Source organism: Bos grunniens, chromosome 17 (genome assembly GCF_055505025.1).
Source record: "Bos grunniens cultivar Pamir isolate PY7600 chromosome 17, Bosgru_T2T1.0, whole genome shotgun sequence".
Taxonomy (NCBI): Eukaryota; Metazoa; Chordata; class Mammalia; order Artiodactyla; family Bovidae; genus Bos; species Bos grunniens.
The window spans coordinates 71,839,999-71,858,581 of NC_141181.1; the positions used below are offsets into that span (position 1 = coordinate 71,839,999).

The 18,583-nt window shown below is 62.9% G+C and overlaps 1 protein-coding gene across 8 annotated transcripts in view; it reads right to left on the minus strand.

The window, feature by feature from the left end:
* Positions 1-3,188: 3,188 nt before the first annotated feature.
* SPECC1L (sperm antigen with calponin homology and coiled-coil domains 1 like) overlaps positions 3,189-18,583 on the minus strand; it is an 85,687-nt gene continuing 70,292 nt past the window's right edge. For all 8 annotated transcript variants that reach the window (XM_086346117.1, XM_086346121.1, XM_086346122.1 and 5 more), the window contains 3 exons: positions 7,800-7,916; positions 5,850-5,909; positions 3,189-4,801 (listed from right to left, as the gene is read on the minus strand). In XM_086346117.1, coding sequence (XP_086202243.1) covers positions 4,712-4,801; positions 5,850-5,909; positions 7,800-7,916 — 267 coding nt within the window. In that variant the 3' untranslated portion in view covers positions 3,189-4,711. The remainder of the gene's footprint in view (positions 4,802-5,849; positions 5,910-7,799; positions 7,917-18,583) is intronic.

Consider the following 18,583-nt stretch of genomic DNA (forward strand, 5'->3'; position numbering starts at 1 on the left):
CTGCTCTGAGGCTAGGGTGTCACTGCCAAGGGTTCACAGGAACCCCGGGGTGGGGGCGCTGTTTGCTGGCCCCTGGGGTGGAGGCTGGGTTGGGGGCGGGCAGCTGTCTTTGCAGCAAGCCCACGGGCTGGGGGAAGCGCGGGATGAAGCGGGAGCTCCTCCGTCCGGGAGTGCAGCCTCCCCAGTTCGTCCCCCGCCCCATTCAGCCAGAGGGGACCCTGCTCCCTGTCTCCGCTGATGTCCAGGGGCCCCCTCCCCAGGCACAGGGAGGCAGAGGAGGAGGGCTGGGGGAGCCAGGATGGAACCCTGAGGCCTCAGGGGAGAGGCGAGGGAGCGTGCCCCCATGACCCCCGGCTCAGCCCCCTGGCCCACCCCCCAGCCTGGGCCCTGGTCCCGCCCAGCTGGCTCTGTCTCCCCCTCCCCGGCAGTCACCATGGACCCCGGTGCTGTGGCTTTCCCGCCGGCCCCGGGGGGCCCCTTGTCTCCCCTGTAGAGTACAGCTGTTGTCTTTCTGTCCTGCCGCCCACGGAGCTGTACCACTCAGACCACGGAGGAGGCGCTCGGCTTCCCTCCCTGGCTTCTAGGCCCTCCGGTGGGACAAACTCCTACAGCGGGACAAAACCCTCCTGGCCACACCCATCGGCCCAAATTCACTCAAGTCCTCACTCAACAGACACACAGGGAGTTGCCTGAGAGTCACCTGGGGCCCAGACGGGTTGGCGGGGGTTCATAAGGCGGGGACGAACACTCAGCCGACCCCAGGTCACGCTCGCCCCCGAGCCCCCCAGCGTGGGTCCCCAGTTCCCTTCCAGGGCCCAGTGGCCTTCCTGCCGACCTCCACAGGTGTGGCCTGGCACCAGCCAGCGCCCAGGGGCTGAAGCCGGCGTGGGCCAGAGGACCAAAGCCCTCGGATTTCACCCGCGGGGCCCAGTGGGAAGCCCCTCCTCTGCGTGGGTTCCCCAGGCCTGGGGTAGCTGTGTCCTGAAGACAGGGGTGGTGGGCTGGGCCAGGTGGGACTCCAGCCCTAGAGCCAGCTCCCCAGGCACCGGAACCCACCTGCCCTGCAAACAGCAGGGTCGGCAGCCTTCCCGCAGAGGCGGGGGCGGGGGTGAGGGGGTCTGCTCCTGTGGTCCCGTGTTATTTGCCACCAGCCTCTGCCCAGAGTGGACGACAGGAGGCAGGCACAGAGAGGGGCCCTTCAGCAGGTCTTGTGTCCCCCACGGCGATCCTCTGCTGCCTGCCACCTGGAGGCCTTGAGCGCGCTCCTCCAGGGCCGGGCCGGGCCAGGGGAGCCCGGGGAGCCCTGCAAGCCCATGGCCGCACCAAGGTGATGGGGGCAGGGTGCCCAGCAGGCCCCTCATGGGCCGTGGCGTTCCTGCCCAGCCCCACACCAGCCTGTGTAAGCTGTGGGCACCCACTCTTCCGTCCGGGCCCACCTGCTCGGGCCAGGCGGGGGGCCAGCTGGGGTGTCCCCCAGCCCACTCCCATGGGCTGTGTGTTTCTGTCCACGATGCACCTGTGTGGCCTCTGGCCCCCAGCTGGGCTGGCTCTGGGGCGGCACAGCTGCACCAGGAGCAGAAGGCCAGACGTGGGGTGAAGCACCCCGAGGGTGCTAGGGCCAGGGTCCCTGAGAGCTGCCAGGCCGTCGCGAGTGCCCACCAAGCCCTCCTCTGCGAGGGGGAGGCTCTGGAACTGTGGAGGCGGGGGCCTCGTGGGCCTCCAGCTTGGGCTCCTAGGCCCTGGAGAGCAGACATGGGAGGTGACTGTAGACCCCGGCTCCGGCCAGGCCCAGGAGGTGAGCGCTCCAGGAATCCCATGCCTCTGATGGATCTGGGCGCGTCCCTGTGGGTGGGGAACCTGAGGCTCAGGTGGAAGCGGGGCCTCGTCCTGAACAACGGCAGCCCCGGCACTGCCCGCAGCAGCAGCCAGGTTATCGAAGCTGCCCCACCCCAGCAGGCAGCTCCCCACTGCGCTTCACGGGGAGCAGGGTGCACGGGGGCCTTTCCTGGGCTTACCCTGCTGCAGAGGCGGTCCCTCCCGCGAGTTGGAGGCAGACCTGGGGGCGACCGGGCGTCCCTGCGTCCTGCTTGATGGGTGCTGGTGACCTGTGGCTCCAGGCCCCTCCCCGGCCCTCCTGGTCTGCCAGCTGACGCTCCAGACCTCATGGTGGCTCCCTCCTTGAAACCCTGACCACCCTGGACACACACAGGACGCAGACGCCGCCATCTGGGGGCCCCAGTGCCCTGGGCCTGGCACAGCCTGCAGGCAGACCCCCCACACCTCCCCCACAGTCCCCTAGCTCCTGGCCCTTCCTCCAGACGCCAAGGGCTCCCAACCACGGGGCAGGTCTCAGAACCAGGAAGCCTAGAGCTCCGTCCTGACCTTATCGGTGCTTTCCTAGAGACCTGGGCCCTGGTGAGAACCCCGCTCACCCTCCTCGCCCCCGACAGAATCCGGGGCCTGCAGGCTCGGAGCCCCCACCGAGGGGCCACCTCGGACAGCCAGGCCTCCCCGAGCCTGGGGCGCCCGCACCCCCCAGCCCCGCGACAGCCAGGCCTCCCCGAGCCCGGGGCGCCCACACCTCCCAGCCCCATGGAGGAGGCTGGCACAGCAGCAGGAGGGGTGTCTGCCCCACGCCGCCCGGGGCCCAGGGTGGTGCCTCCCCTCCTGCTGCCTCAAGCAGGGCCTGCAGTGCAGTCTCTGGCTGCTGTGGGATGGTCCCCGGCAGGGCAGCAGCAGAGGGGGCTCCGGGCCTCCCCGGATGAGGCTCTGACGTGGGGAAGGGGCCGCGGGCCCGGGAGGGACGCCCACGTTGCCCCGCACCAACAGGCGTGGTGTGGCTGTGCCGTGGGCTCAGCTCCTCCACATGAGGAAGAAAGGCTGACTGCTTGGGCACTGTGATGGTAGAGCTGGCTTTGTTTCTTTATAATTTTATACATTCTCAAGATATCCCCAAGAAGATACACTTCTGAAAACACCCAGCAAGCCTCAAGGCACCCTCCCCCAGCAGAGCAGCGCCTGCCCAGGCCGTGCCCCCCACCACGCAGGCAGACGGCCGGGCCCCCCACGGGCCCCGGGACACCTCCTCGCCCATGGGCTCCGGGTCACCTGTCCTCCTGGCACAGCCAGACCCTGGAAGCAGTGAGCGTCCTGTCCTGTTCAAGGAGACCCAGAAAAGCCCAAGCCGATGTGTTACAACACTTTTAATACATTCAAGAGTATTTAATACAACAAAATTTAGGGTATCATCAGTCAGCAGAATCCTGTTGTCAAGAGAAAGCCCACGGGTCCTTTTGCAGGAAGCTTGTGCTTGGTGGGAGGAGGCAGGCGGCCCCTGGCACCCTGGCTGCAGGCAGGCTGGGCCTGGCGGCACATCCGGGACCAGGCCATCCAGACCGCCCCTTAGAGCCCGCAGTCCCAACGGGCCTCCTGCAGTCTCCTCATGGGACCCCCGTGCGGACCGAGGGCCTGGCTACATGGGCTGTCGTCAGAGGCAGCAGGGCCCCCGGGAGACCCCTTGTAGCCCCACCAGCCCTGGGCCGAAGCCGGGCCCTCCCCTAGGGGACATGGGGCCCCCACCCCAGGCCCTGCAGCGGGCGCCACCAGGGACAACAAGCAAGCAGCCTGCAGACCCTGGGAGGTCTCCACTGGACAGGAAAGCGGTCCCCACTTGAGAGGCTCCATCGCAGCCACAGGCCAGGCACGCAGGCCGCCGTGAGCGTGGGGGAGAGAGGAGCCGAGGGGAGAGACGTGCAAGGCGGCCCTTCTCCCCGACGGCCACGGGTGGGCCCAGTGGCGCCCGCAGAGCAGACGCAAGGGCAGGCCTGGCAGGGCGGCCGGCAAGCGTCCTCGGGGGCCCCTGGGCTCTGGCCGGGCGCTGCCCACGACTGACAGCGGCGCTTCACCCAAAGCCTCCCCAGGCGGAGCTGCCGAGCGGGGCCAGCGGCCCATCCCGGCCACGTCTGCCTGGCTGGCGGCCCGTCCGTGCCCTGGTCCAGAGCCTCCTGCCTCATGGAGCCGCAGCGTGCGCCACCCGGCTGCTTCCTCACTCTGAGCCCCTGGGATGCGGGCCCGTGTCAGTCTGGGTTCTGGACGTGGGTCACCCCAGCGGCTCCTGGGCCCCAGGACGGGCTGAAGCTGGTCACCGGCCCGGCCCGCAGAGCTAAGGCACTTCCGTCCGCCCGCCGGAGGCAGGCCATGTCCAAGCGCCGCAGGGGCCAAAGTCGCAGTGTCTGGGCCTCGGCTCGCTCAGCTTTTCCTCCTGTTTCTCGTGACGCTGGTCCTGGCTTTCACCACCTCACGTCCGGACGCTGTTTCATCGCTATGCTTAGTAAAACGATTTAACTTTGGTACTGAGAGAACAGGTGCTCTTCCCCCCAATATTGCTCATAAGAAAAACACTTTTTAACTCAAGAACTGCTTGTGGAGGACTCCTCTGTCAGGACCCTGAAGCCGGCACCGCATTTCCAGGCCCCTGGAGCTGGAGGGCAGCCGACATGTCTGCGAGTGGGAGCCTGGGGGCGGGAGGCGGGCGGGTCCTGGCAGGCTCCCGACCCCAGGTCTCAGGTGGGCGGCTGAGATGCTCCCCGGAGCTGCGGGCGCAGGAAGCTGCGTGCCCCGGGCCGAGTCCCCACGGGGCGGGCGGCCGGGTGCAGGAAGCTCGCCGGGCACGGAGCGGCGGGTGCTGGCCCCGGTGATGGGCCGCGGGCGCTCAGGTCTCGAAGTATTTGTAGATGGCGGTCACGTAGAGCATCACGTTCTGCCAGTCGGGCCGCTCGGTCCGCACCATCTCGTTGATGTCCTGACGGGAAGGACACGCTGTTAGAGCCTGGTTGGCCCGCAGGCTCTAGGCCCCACCCCGCCTGTCACACACGCCAGAGGGCAGGATGCGGCTCCATCCCCGCCGGGTGCCCGGGGCCGCCCAGGCCCAATGGGGCTCATCCCCACGCATGTGCACCCCACAGCCCCCAGCCGTGGTCCGGAGGCCCCGGGGCCTGCAGGTGCGGGCGATGCTGCCAGGAAGCGGGCGGGGACCTGGGCTGTGAGCCGGCCCCGGGAGGCCCCCACCGGGGAGCGCAGGCCAGCCGGATGGGGAGAAGGAGCACGCGTGAGCTCAGCGGAAGAGCCGCAACGGGAAGCTGTCAGGGTGAGGGACTGCGCGCTTCTTAGACATCAGAACTTTACACGTGGCGTGAACCTTCCAGATAAGGGAACCCCTGCATAACCACAACTCCTGTCTCTACGTTTACAATCGAACAGAAGCCACTCACAGCCACGTGCTTCTGTGAGCTCGCAAGACGTTTACGGACTCTGCGCAGGCACTCCTGCAGGGTAATCACGAGCGCAAACACTTGCTCAAAGCCACCGGTTGCTACCAGGCAGGTGGCAGGCACCCTCGGACTGGGAGGCAGCCCTGCGGGCTCCTGACCTGGCCCCGGGGGGGTCCCTCACTCTGCGGACACGCTAAGCTGTGTGTCTCTGGGTGCGGGGGGGGGCGGGCTTTGTACTCGGATGCAGCGTTTTCTCCCTTGAAGTCAGACTTGCCGACGAGGCAGCAGCCCCCACAGGAACAGTCTGCCCTGAGCAGGGCAGCCCCGCCCCGCCCTGACCTCGCCCCCGGGCGCCCTGCGCTCTGGGCCTCCGCCCTCCACCGTGGCACAGGCCGGGCTGCTGGGCTGCGCCTCCGATGGTGACCCTGACCACCCAGCTCAGGGTCCGTCCTCGGGTGCTCAGTGTGAGGCAGAGGGTGCACAGCGCGGGGAGGGGGGGCATCCGCACCCTCCGGAGGGAGTCCCCGCAGCTTGCGCAGGGCCCTGCCCGGCAGCCACCCCCTCAGGGTGAGGGCTCACCAGTGTGGACTTGATGCCGACGCTTTCGGCCGCCTGGAAGGCCAGCGTGAAGTTCCTCCGCTGGAAGAGAAGCCATGGGAGGGGTGCGTGAGCGGGCCAGGCAGGGCCGCCAGCCCGCCCGCACCTGCTGCGCTGACTGCCACCCCGGGCCCTCCCGCCCTTCTCCTGCCCTCATAGCTGTGCAGTGACCCCCAAACAAGGGTCGGCCTGAGCTGCCTGGACACCCCCAAAGCTAGTAAGAAACGCTTATAGTTTTCCCCTTTTGGGGTCTTCAAAGTCATCTGAAGGTCAGGAGGGGCCCTGAGGCGGGGCACTGGGGGCAGCAGCAGGCTTCAGCTGCACTGAGCCCGTTCTTTTCTGGGGGGTGGTCTTGATCCCTGCCTCCTGTACAATGTCATGAACCTCCATCCACAGTTCTTCAGGTGCTCTATCAGATCGAATCCCTTTCCACAGGAGTGGAAAAGGTCAGTTTCCATTCCAATCCCAAAGAACCTTCAAACTACCGCACAATTGCACTCATCTCACACGCTAGTAAGGTAATGCTCAAAATTCTCCAAGTCAGGCTTCAGCAGTACATGAACTGTGAACTTCCAGATGTTCAAGCTGGATTTAGAAAAGGCAGAGGAGCCAGAGATCAAATTGCCAACATCTGCTGGATCTTCAAAAAAGCAAGAGAGTTCCAGAAAAACATCTATTTCTGCTTTATTGACTATGCCAAAGCCTTTCACTGTGTGGATCACAACAAACTGAAAATTCTTAAAGAGATGGGAATACCAGACCACCTGACCTACCTCCTGAGAAACCTGTATGCAGGTCAAGAAGAACAGTTAGAACCGGACATGGAACAACAGACTGGTTCCAAATTGGGAAAGAAGTACGTCAAGGCTATATATCGTCACTCTGCTTATTTAACTTAGGTGCAGAGTACATCATGAGAAATGCTGGGATGGATGAAACACAAGCTGGAATCAAGATTGCCGGGAGAAACATCAATAACCTCAGATATGCAGATAACACCACCCTTATGGCAGAAAGTGAAGAAGAACTAAAAAGCCTCTTGATGAAAGTGAAAAAGGAGAGTGAAAAAGTTGGCTTAAAGCTCAACATTTAGAAAACGAAGATCACGGCATCCGGTCCCATCACTTCATGGCAAATAGATGGGGAAACAGTGGAAACAGTGGCTGACTTTCTTTTTCTGGGCTCCAAAATCACTGCAGATGGTGACTGCAGCCGTGAAATTAAAAGATGCTTACTTCTTGGAAGGAAAGTTATGACCAACCTAGACAGCATATTAAAAAGCAGAGACATTACTTTGCCAACAAAGGTCTGCTAGTCAAGGCTATGGTTTTTCCAGTGGTCATGTATGGATGTGAGAGTTGGACTGTGAAGAAGGCTGAGCGCCGAAGAATTGATGCTTTTGAACTACGGTGTTGGAGAAGACTCTTGAGAGTCCCTTGGACTGCAAGGAGATCCAACCAGTCCTTCCTAGGGGAAATTAGTCCTGAATATTCACTGGAAGGACTGATGCTGAAGCTGAAACTCCAATACTTTGGCCACCTGATGTGAAGAACTGACTCACTGGAAAAGGCCCTGATGCTGGGAAAGATTGAAGGCGGGAGGAGAAGGGCACGACAGAGCATGAGATGGCTGGATGGCATCACCAACTCAATGGGCATGAGTGTGAGTAAACTCCACGAGTTGGTGATGGACAGGGAGGCCTGGCATGCTGCAGTCCATGGGGTCATACAGTTGGACATGACTGAGTGAGTGAACTGAACTGCACTGAGCTGGCCCCGGCTGGATGGGGAGGAGCCTGGCCTGGCGTGGGTGGTGCTGCCCAGACCACTCTCCTCGCCAAGCCCTGAGCCTGCGTCGTCAGCCATAGGGTGAGCCGGCAGCCCGCCCCCCGCACCCCCAGAAGCGCCGCCCTCCTCGGCCACGTGCTGGCACCTTGTCCTGGCTGTTGAGCTCCTGGTAGGGGATGTGTGCGGGGAGGTAGGTGTGCAGGAGGGCGCAGAAGGCCAGCCCATCGTTCCAGCTGCTGCTGAAGTTGGTGATGTCAATGTTCTGCAGGAAAAGAAAGAAAGCACATAAGTGACACCGCCCCCCCGGGCTCCTCAGGTCATGGTGGAGGGGGTGGAGGCCCTCAAGTCCCGGCAAGCCGAGCCCCTGCTGTGGGCTGGGGGCCTGGGCCCGGGCCAGCTGGTGTCAGGGGCCATGGGAGCAGCAGCTCTGTGTTAGGAAGAGCTGTGTCCAGCTGCCCCTCACCCCACGACTCACAGGACACCCCACCTCAAAGCGAGGGCATGGACCCGTCTGCAGTGGGGACACCCAGAGCCGACGACACGGGCGGCAGGCCCCCGCAGCGCGTGTCCAAGGGTCAGCTTGGCTCCGACAAGTACCCAACTTCATCTCCAGGTTGCACTGTTTCCAACTACAGACGCAACACGTCCCTCAGAATATCTTATCACATGACAGAGCAGGTCAGCCAGAAAGTAGCCTTTACCCTTATTGGCAAGAATGCTTTTGAAGCAGAAACTCACGATTACATTTAGAAATTCACACGCTTTATGAGAATGCCATGAACTAAAGAGAGAGTGCCCCCAGCCTGGTATGTCCTGGGTGCTGTCTCAGGGCCGCCCTCCTAGGGGCCGCCTGGGGCACCGCGCCCGTCTCCCAGAGCAGTGGTCACGGAGCTTGTCCTGTGTCTGCAGGGAGCTCCACCAAGGCTGCCCACCGACCCCTGTGCAGACGGTTAGCTCCTGACCCCACACGGGGCCGGGGCCCAGGGCGGGGCTCCTGACAAGCCGCAGGGCGTGGACACCAGCTCTGTTGCCAAAAGGAACGCCTGGGCCCTGACCACAGGCACCGGAAACTGCCTGCTGGAGTGACGAGCCGGAGGTCACTCCCCCAGCGGCTGCCAATCCAGCCTGGAGGCCTTGTTCGAGGCGCCATGGGGGCACAGCCCTGCCGAGAGTTCCTGGGGAAGTGCGGTAGCCTGTGGTGGGCCTGCCACGGCCAGCGGAGGGCAGAGCCAGGCCCCACGCTGAGGCCCGGGAGCCCCGTGTCCCTGGTCCCCACCGTGACCACGCAACAGTCCTGGCGGGCTGGCCGCCTCACGGCCTCTGCTCTGCAACGCCCGCAGTCACCACCATGGCCAACCTGCCCCTGTGACCTCCCGGGGATCTCAGGACACAGCCAGTGGGAGAAACCAGGATGGGAAGGAGGCTACCTGTCCACGGCCCCTGGGGGGCAGGGCCCCCACAGCAGGGTCCCCGCACTCCCACACACCGACGCACGCTCCCCACAGAGGCCCGGGTCACAGGACCCCCACAGGACCCCTCCGCCCAGTCCTGGGGGTGCGGTGCCCCGACCAGGAGCCAGGACACGGGTGGCCTGTGGGCAGCAGAGACGGAGCACCTGACGACGTGTCCAGCTCTGCATGGGCGAGGCCACGCCCCGGCCACTCATGCAGGCCTGGAGGAAGCACGCCCCACTTCCTGCCCAGCGACCGGCCGGCCTAGCAGAGCCGCCTACGTGCCTGGCCTCAGCGGCGCGGCAGACCCCAGCTCCGCAGGAAGTGGCTGGGCCCGCGGTCAGGCAGCACCGGGTATGAGGCCCACCAGAGCCTTCAAAGCCCACGGACACACAGGTCCCAGGGCGCCGACCACCAACTTCCATATCGAAACGACCGAAGCCCAGACCCCCACTGCGGCCCCTACGAGCCGGAGGCCCAACCAGCAACCCTGGGGAGGCAGCCCGGCCCTGAGACGGGGCGGGAGGCCACACCTGTGCTCCGTCTCACCGTCCGCCTCTTCACATTTGGGCGGAAAAGTCACAGTACATGGACTGACAGAGCACGGACAGCAGGGAGATGACACTGTCCCCAAAGCTGAGGAACAGGTGGGGCACGCCGGCCCCTGTCTCCGGGGCTCGGGGCTCCTGGGCGTACGGGCCACGTGGACCTTCTCTGAGTGGACACGGGGAAGGGCCCATGGGCGGACAAACCAGGAGCCCAAGGGAGAGGGCGTGGGGCAGCAGACAGGGACCCCCGACGCAGCAGGACTGGGGCAGCACCTGCGCGGCCACACGGCCTGCACCGACGTCCTCAAGCCGTCTGACGGGGACTCGTCGTCTCAGGAAGCGGTTCGTCCAGGGCAGAGGAGGGCCACCTGCACAGCCCGGCTCCTCCTCCCAGCGGGTCCTGACCCCCCACCGCAGCTGACCCCCCCAGAAACACCGTAGCCCAAAGCCACGCCTTCTGAGGGGAGCCCGCCGCGATGGAGCAGCTCTGCCTGCTCACTAGTCTGCCCTCCGAGAAGGAACGGTTCTCTCCTAAGACAGACTCACAGGTAATCACAAGCTGTAATGAACGACTGCAGCTCCTGCGGGGCTCTCTTCAGGGCTTTCCCGCCGTGTGAGATGAGTCTAAGTCTGGACAAGCACGAGGGGTCACTGGACGAGCCGGAGGGAAAGCTCACAGAGCCCCGAGCACAGGCTCACACAGGGCGCTCTGCCCACCCCGGGAGCGTCGCCGGGCCCCGCGGGCAGCCAGCCTGCCTGTGCCCGGGCCCTCGCTGCCGTCTCAGCTCCCGCAGACTCACCCGTGGTGCCGCCCTGCCCGCGGCCCTCCTGACCTCAGACGCAGCCCGTCCCCCTGCAGCGGGCGGGACCCACCTCCGTGCACTGACGCTGGGGGCGGGGGTGGGGGGGGGTTCTGAGGGTCAACAAGCTGCACCAGCAGTGTGTCAGGAACATCGTAACATGTCGTCACTTGTCTGACTTTTAATTAAGGGCCACAAAACGCACCCCAGATACCTCGTGTGCAGGAGACACGGGCTTGACCGCTGGGTTGGGAAGACCCCCCAGAGAAGGGCATGGCAACCACTCCAGCACCTGGCAGGCTGCATACCATCCAGGGGGTTGCAGAGAGCTGGACACGCCTTGGCGACAGACACTTTCATGTTTAAGGCAGTAGGCAAAGGGCCTGAGCGCGGGGTTGGCCTCTGCAGCACACAGCCTCCTCCATCAGCTCAGCCATCACGGCGGGCTCTCCCGCCAACCACACTGCCTGGTGACAAGAGGCAGGACAGAGCCACAGACAAGCCCCTGCCCAGGGGCCTCCAGGCCTCAGCCCAGGCCAGGGGCAGCGTTTGGGGATGTTAGAGCCTGGGTGCGGACGGGGGGGAGGCAGGGCCCAAAGAGGGAGAGCCGGCAGGAGGCGGTTTCTGTGGCTCCCCAGTGACCCCCAAGTGACGAGTGACCCCCGAGTGATGGTCAGCAGAGGCCCCGCTGGCCCTGGAGGAGCAGCCCGTGGTGCTGTGTGCACGTCTGCCCGGGCCCTTGGCCAGGCTCTGCTCCGGGTCAGGGGAGGGAGGGAGGGAGGGAGGCCTGCTCGTCACACCGTCCATGTCGGGACTTGTGCATGAAGCGGAGGCGGGAAGGAGACGCGGGGCGGGCGCTGGCCCGAGGATGAACAGCCTCCTGCGCCCTGTGGGGGCGGGGCAGCCAGGCCCCAGGCCCCTCACCGAGCCTCAGCACGGCCGGCCAGGCCCGTCCAGGTGCCCCCAGCCTGCCCTCCCCCAGGGAGCCGGTCGTCAGTCGGGCACAGCTCTCCAAGATCTGGAGGCCCCAGTGTGCGGCCCGGAGGCAGGCCCACTGCCCCGGAGACCAGAGTGGCTGCAGGCACGTGCGGCGGGACGCCACAGCACGAGGGCGTCGGCCGCCGGACCCCACCCGGGACGCCGCCCGCCGGGGAGCCAGGCCAGGGTCGAGCGTGGGACAGAAGGCCATCAAGGAGCCCATCTGGGAAAAGGGCTCCCCGGGCCAGGCGGCTGGAGTGGCTCCATCTGGCGACCATGCTCCACGCCGGCCCCACCCCGCCGCCTGGACGGACGGACGGACTCAACCCCACAGCTCAGGGGCTTCTGTCCAACACCTGAGCCAGGGGCAGATCCGGCCAATTCAACCCCGGACAGCGTTGCAGGGCTAGCCTCCCCAAGCCCAAACACAGACGCTCCACCAGACACTCTGTGCAGTTCCTTCCAGACAGACACTGAAAGGAAAAAAGGCGACCTGCGAACCTTGTGTGGATCTTAATTCAAGCAAATCAACCGAAAGGCTGACCGGGATTCAGCTGGGAACTCTGAACTCTGTCCAGACGTGTGAGCGCATGCGTGTGTGTGCGTGCTCAGCCGTGTCCAGCTCGCGTGGCCCACCAGGCTCCTCTGTGTACGGGATTCTCCAGGCTCAAATGCTGGAGTGGGTCGCCGTACCCTTCTCCAGGGGATCTTCCCAACCCAGGGATGGAACCCAGGTCTCCCGCACTGTGGGTGGATTCTTTACACTTGAGCCACCAGGGATGGTGTTCAAACGAGTGGTGATGTTACATGGAATCCCGGGGTGGGGGAGTAACCAGGACACCTGGGCCTGGGGTGTGTCCCCGAGGGTCATTTTACTGTTCCCACTGCTTTAGCGCATCATATCTGAAAATTTCCTTGAGAAACAAACCTACAACTCAGCAGCAAACAACCCAATGGTGCAAATACGGAAAGGGGCAGAGGCCCTGAACGGACATGTCTCCAAGGCCGACGGATGACCAGCAGCACAAGAAGCTGGATGCCGCTGGTAACCAGGGAACTGCAGGCCGGAACTGTCCCACACCACCGCCTCCCGTGCTGTGCCGGGCTGCACAGAACCCCGAGAGCTGGAACCCCAGAAGCTGGGGACAGCGAGGAGAAGCCAGAGCCCCGTTCTGGCTGCTGCGGGGCAGGGAGATGACCCCTGGCCACCTACACAGAGCGTCACCACGGGCCCGGGGAAGGCCACCCCCCGACAGCACGGACACGAGTCCCCACGGGAGCGTTCACAGCAGCACGGGAGCCGGAAGCGGAAGCAACACAAACGTCTTCCGAGCGGAACACGGACACGTGATGGGCACGCCCACAGGGTGGGGGAAGGGTACGCAGGGCAAGCTGGAGGCGCCTGGAAACGCCATGCCCGACCCCGACCCCGGGCCAGGCTCTGCAGAGGCTGCTCCAGGGCTGGCTTAGGAGCACCCTGAAGGGAAGGAGGGAGAATCCAGGGGAAAAGGCCAGGGGATCCAGAGGCTTCAGCACCGAATGGGCTTTACAACACAAGTTTCAGCTTCTGAACATGAAGGCTGGTGGAAATAAGACACCACTTTACAAGGACAAGTAGTAGGGAAGTGAAGGAAGTTAAAAAACCTCACTTTCTCGAGGTAGCCATCACTGATACTTTGATGGGTATTTTTACTGAGAAGAAGTTATACTGTTAAGTATCCTTGAATTACTATATTGTAGTTATTTTCATGGTGATACACAGATTAATGTTATATTTCAAATGGCTCTATAAAATATCACTACCCAGATAACTCCTCATTTCTATAGCCAACAATCTGTTGATGAACTCTTAGGTTAATTTGGAGAAGGCGATGGCACCCACTCCAGTACTCTTGCCTGGAAAATTCCATGGATGGAGGAGCCTGATGGGCTGTAGTCCATGGGGTCGCTAAGAGTCGGACACGAACGAGCGACTTCCCTTTCACTTTCACTTTACAGAGAATGGACACCTGGGCTCATTCAAACACCTTACGTCTGAGAAACAGTCCGCGCAAGGCGGTGGCCCAGGGCTCAGCCGCCAGAGAAGAGCAGAGGCTCCGACCACAGCCCTGGGCCCGGCGGGGAGGCCAGCCCATGCTCAGAACCGTGCGAGGAGGAGGGGGCCTGGAAGCAGCGGGGTCTTCTCTGTCTGACCAGGCCGCCCTCAGGGCCCCAAGGGAAGCGGCGACGCGGGGACACAACCGCTCAGCACACGCACCTGGTCAGGAGCCCACTTCACGGCCTCCAGCAGCAACCGCTGCCCTTTCCCGGCTGTCGGCGGTTCGTTCCACAGGTTCGTTCCACACACCGACCAAGGGCACCCGTCCAGAGGGGCGTGGCTCCCGGGACCCTCGGCGGGGCGGGGCGGGGCAGCCTGCCACGCCTGCGCCCTCCCGGGGCTCTGGCCCCCCGCCCCCACCCTGGTTTCAGTTTGCACACAGGTTGGTTTCTGAGGTAACAGGGCTCAGGACGCAGCCAGAGAGGCTGAGGGCCGCGAGGAGGAGCTGGTGTGTGCAGGAGTCTGAACGCCAGGCCCACAAGTCTCAGTCATCCCAAGGGGGCCTACCGCCCAGGAAAAGGCACCGCTGTAACAGGCCTGGAAATACTGTTTCAAAACAAATGTTGGAAGTTCCTTGAGGGCAGGGCTCACGCTCCAGACGGCATGACATCTCCCCTGGAGTGAGTGACCTCGCGATGGACACTTCACCGAGAAGGGTCCTGGACGTGTCACGAGGGAGCATGTGCAAAGACCCCCAACATCACGGGCTCAGAGGCGCCTGCAGAACTGAAGCCAAACCACACACGCAGGACAGGACTGCGGCTGCCCGTGCCCAGCCCCGGCCAGGGAGGACGGGGCCCGGCCCTCTGACCACCACTTTCGTAGGCCTCCACACACGCCCACACAGACAGTCCAGGGGGCCTCTCCTCACAGCAAGCGACGGCGGGAAACAGCCCATGTCCACCGACAGCCGAATGGGTAACGAATGGGGACACAGCCGTAAACGCCGAGTCTCCGGGAAAGGAGGTGAATTGCTGACACCCAACAACACAAACCCATGCCAGAACAGTCACGCCGGATGAGAGAAGCCAGACCCTCCCCAAGCTGCACACGTGGTTCCGTTTGCACAAAACCATGAAGGTGAGAGCCCTGCAGCGAGAGCAGGCCAGGGGCAGACGCTCCTCAGGAGACAGAGACGTCCGTCCACGTGCGGACAGTTCCCCGGGCGTGTACGTGGACCCAAAGTCAGCAAGCTGTAAAACCTACGCCCGGGCAGCAGTGGCGGCCACTACTGCACAGTAACACCGAGCCACTGAGCTACGCCCCTCGCTGTGCTGGGGCTGCTATACGTCAAAAACGAACAAATAGACTTGGAGAAAAAGATCAGATCTGTGGTCACCAGAGGTGGGGTGGGGGAGGGGAACCGGAAGGCAGAGACCTGCGGTTTGGAGATAAACAGGTCCTGGGGATGTAACTGGAGAAGGCGATGGCACCCTGCTCCAGTGCTCTTGCCTGGAGAGTCCCAGGGACGGGGAGCCTGGTGGGCTGCCGTCCCTGGGTGGCACGGAGTCAGGCACGGCTGAGCAGCGGCGGGGACCTAACACCACTGTGTCACGCGTGAACGTGGAGAGGCCCTCACAGCTCTCATCACGGAACACCTTTCTGCTCCGCACATATGTGAGACGAGGCTCGCTCAGCTTCCTGTGGTCACACTCCGTGTGTGTGTAGTCGGACCATCTTGCCCCACACCTGATGTTTATCTGTGCCGCGGTCAACCCCACCTCACCACATCTGCTTAAAGGACACGAGGGGAGCCCAGACCACACTCACAGTCAGATCCAGGCTCTACACGAGCTCTTGCAGCTTCCTACCTTTGCAGCTCATCCCCAGTGTCTTGCATTTTGTGACTGAACACAGCACAGTTAAACTACAGCAGAGCCAGCCCCAGCCTGTGGGCTGACAGGGGTGCCACCTGCTGGCTGCTCGTGGGCGGGGTCCCCAGGGAGCCCGCAGGCACCCTGCGTGCGCGGCAGGAGCCCCTCCCCTCTTCCCTGACCCAGGCTCTGCCCAGGTCCCTCTCACCTGGGGTCTGCGTTGCATGAGTAGTGTCTCCATTTCTTTAAGAGACAGCCTGGACTCCTGAGAAGTGGCCTGGTGGTATTTCTGCCCTGAGTCCCCCTCAGAGCCTTGCTGCCCATCAGCGTGGGCTCCATGTCCCTCCCCTGTGCCAGGTCATGAGAAGCAAGGGGCCATTACCCGTCCTCCTCTCAGGATGCCCGCCCTGGGGCCGTGGCCAGCATGCTGTGAGGAAGCCCTGGCCACAGGGAGGTGTCCACTGATAGCCCTGGTCAGGGTCCACCCAGACATGTGTTGGCAGGAGCCTCCGACGGAGCAGAGAACCGTGCCTCCTGCGCGCTACCGACGGGCACGCGTAACCCACGTCAGTGCCGGCGAGCCTGTGTTGCCCCCTCTTGGCTGGGTGGCAGCCAGCCTGCTGTGTCCTGCACTGAAGAGCCCGCTGGCGAGAGACCCAGCTCCCCTCCCAACGGCGCCTGGAGGTCAGCCACCCTTCCCACGGCCGTGAAGCACCTCCACACATAACCAGCTTCCACCAACGGGGCGCTCACCCCAAACTTCCCGACGGACCTCAGGCTAAACTCACGCGTGCGATGAAATTAACCTGTCAGACCTCGACTCCTCTGTGGCCTTCACACAGTTCAGCTAGCCTCCCGTGCAAAGTCACTGAAGCACAAGAGAATAAAGGCTTCTCACGATGGAAGGAACTGAGGACTGTGCGAGCTGCTGGAGATGATACATAGAGATTATGTGACCCAGACAATTTAATGGTTCTGCTTTTAGCAAAAAAATTACACAGCTCTTGAAAACATTGCTTATCTGATTTCTCTCTTATTTCTCAGCATTCCTCATAGAATAAAAAGGCCTGCTTACTGGAAACCTCCTGGAGCCCAGGGCACTGTCTGGCGGGAAGAGCCTGGGTCTGGGTGTTGAGAGACCCCAGGGCAAGCGCAGGGGCTGCAAGCACCTCTGGCTGGCGGAGCGGGAGCCCCGCATCACGATTCCCAGGGCCGTCTCAGGGGTGACCTTCGAGGTGCGGCTTCCGATGAACACACTCATTCCTGAGACGTTGAGCTGACCAAGCGCTGGTGGCCAGGCTGTCAGCCACACCCAGCGGCTGCTCTGTTTTTGCAGAGTTCATGGGAAGAGAGGAGGAAGGCCAAGGGGAGGGACCCTGAGTCCTGGAGTTGACGACCCCATGGACCCCTCCTGCCGGAGGAGCCTCAGCAGGCGCGTCTGAGAGGCTCTGCCTGGCCGGGGGCAGCCACCCCTCCTGAGCGCCTTCCCGAGTGCACGGGCCCTGGAGAACATGCCCGGTTAGGAAAGCGGGAACTGGGGCTCAACCGGGGTTGCTGGGGCTCTCCGACCCGCTCAGCGGTGTGGGAAACCCTGAGTGCGTCATGGGGAGTCTGGCTGGGCAGTGTCACCTGAAAGGGAAAGCCAAGTCGCTCAGTTGAGTCCGACTCTGCGACCGCACGGACTGTAGCCTACCAGGCGCCTCCGTCCATGGGATTTTCCAGGCAAGAGTGCTGGAGTGGGGTGCCATTGCCTTCTCCTACCTCACACTAAAACGATGATCAAGCTAATTTATCGAAATGCTAACTAAGCAATTAATTTAAAAATTAGAGCCCTGACATTTCTGGAAACGCATGTTAGCAGCTGCTGTCAAAGCATGGTTAAACCACAGAGCACCAGAAGTACATCGTGGTTCAGGGAAAACTTGGTCTCCAGCTGCTGTGCTCGGCGTGCAGAGGGCCCCTGAACACAGGAGGCAGCCCACGCACCCACTGTGGCTGCCACGCGGAGCCGAGCCCGGGCCGCAGAGCCCGCTGGCACCCGGCGGACGTGTGAGCCCCAGGCCCAGCCGCCGCTCCGGACGAAGACGGCGTTGTCACCAGGTCAGGACGGTCAGACCAGCAGTTTCCATCGCTTCACTGGCGGGAACTTGTGAGTGTGTGAGTCCACATAAAGACCAGGTGGGACCACAAATCTGGCCACTTGTTTCCCTTTGTTCAAGTATTTTAAACCCTGGGACACGGTGATATTTACAAACAATGAGAGCTTTTTGTATGGGAACTCAGTTTCCGTGCAAACTGACAATGTACAATAAAAAAGTTCAGACTTCCAACCTCGATTTGATTCAGATCAAACCCTTATCTGCTGCCTGCACCTGTTGGATTTTCACCTCTGGGAAGCCATTCCTGTGACATAAGCCTCCAGATATAGCAGAGGAAAGTGAAGCAACGCTGAGCCTGGCTCAGGAGCCTCGACTGCAGGAGCCCCAGCCTTCCCAGCCTCCCACCCTGAGTCACTGAAAATGAGGGTAGGAGGGAGAGGAAAGGATGGCGCAGGGATGCTCGCAGCGCCTCCCAGGGACCCAGGGCCTCCTACGGAAGGCGGACAGGCGTGGGAAGGGGCGCGGCTCTCCCTCCCCGCCCGCCCCCGCCCCTCCCCCATCACACCCCCCGCCCCCCTGCATGTGGTGACCATCAGGCACCACAGGGAACCTGGGCCTCTGGGGCCAGCCTGTCGGGCAGGAAAGCTGTCTTTGCAGCTCCCAGGTGTGGAGCAGAGCCTGGGGGGGGTCTCTCTGTGCAGAATCAGGGGGGCATGAACAGGGCCGGGGTGGGGGGCACCAGCAGAGGCTGGGGGCAGCTCCATGCAGGGCCCAGGGGCCATTGGGCTGACGCCAGCTCGCTCCGTGAACACACGCAGCTGCGAAGGGAACTTCCTTTTCCTACTTTGCCTACTGACTGTACCCTGCTTCAAAGGAAGCCAGGAAGGCCTGGCTATTTTTATCTGTCCATTCGTTCTCACTCTGCAGACTCTCCTCAATCCACAGGGACATACAATTCTGGGAGAATCTGCTGGTTCTTAGTGAAAAACAGTTGGGAATAAAAGAAGAACCCAGAAGGAAGCACGCTGGGAGACTTTCCCTGTGGTGGGGCAGGGGCCGACAAAGCCTCTCCTAAAAAACATCACGGGACTGGACAAGCTGGTCAAAAACAACCGCTTCAGGGCTCTGGAGAGCTGACTGA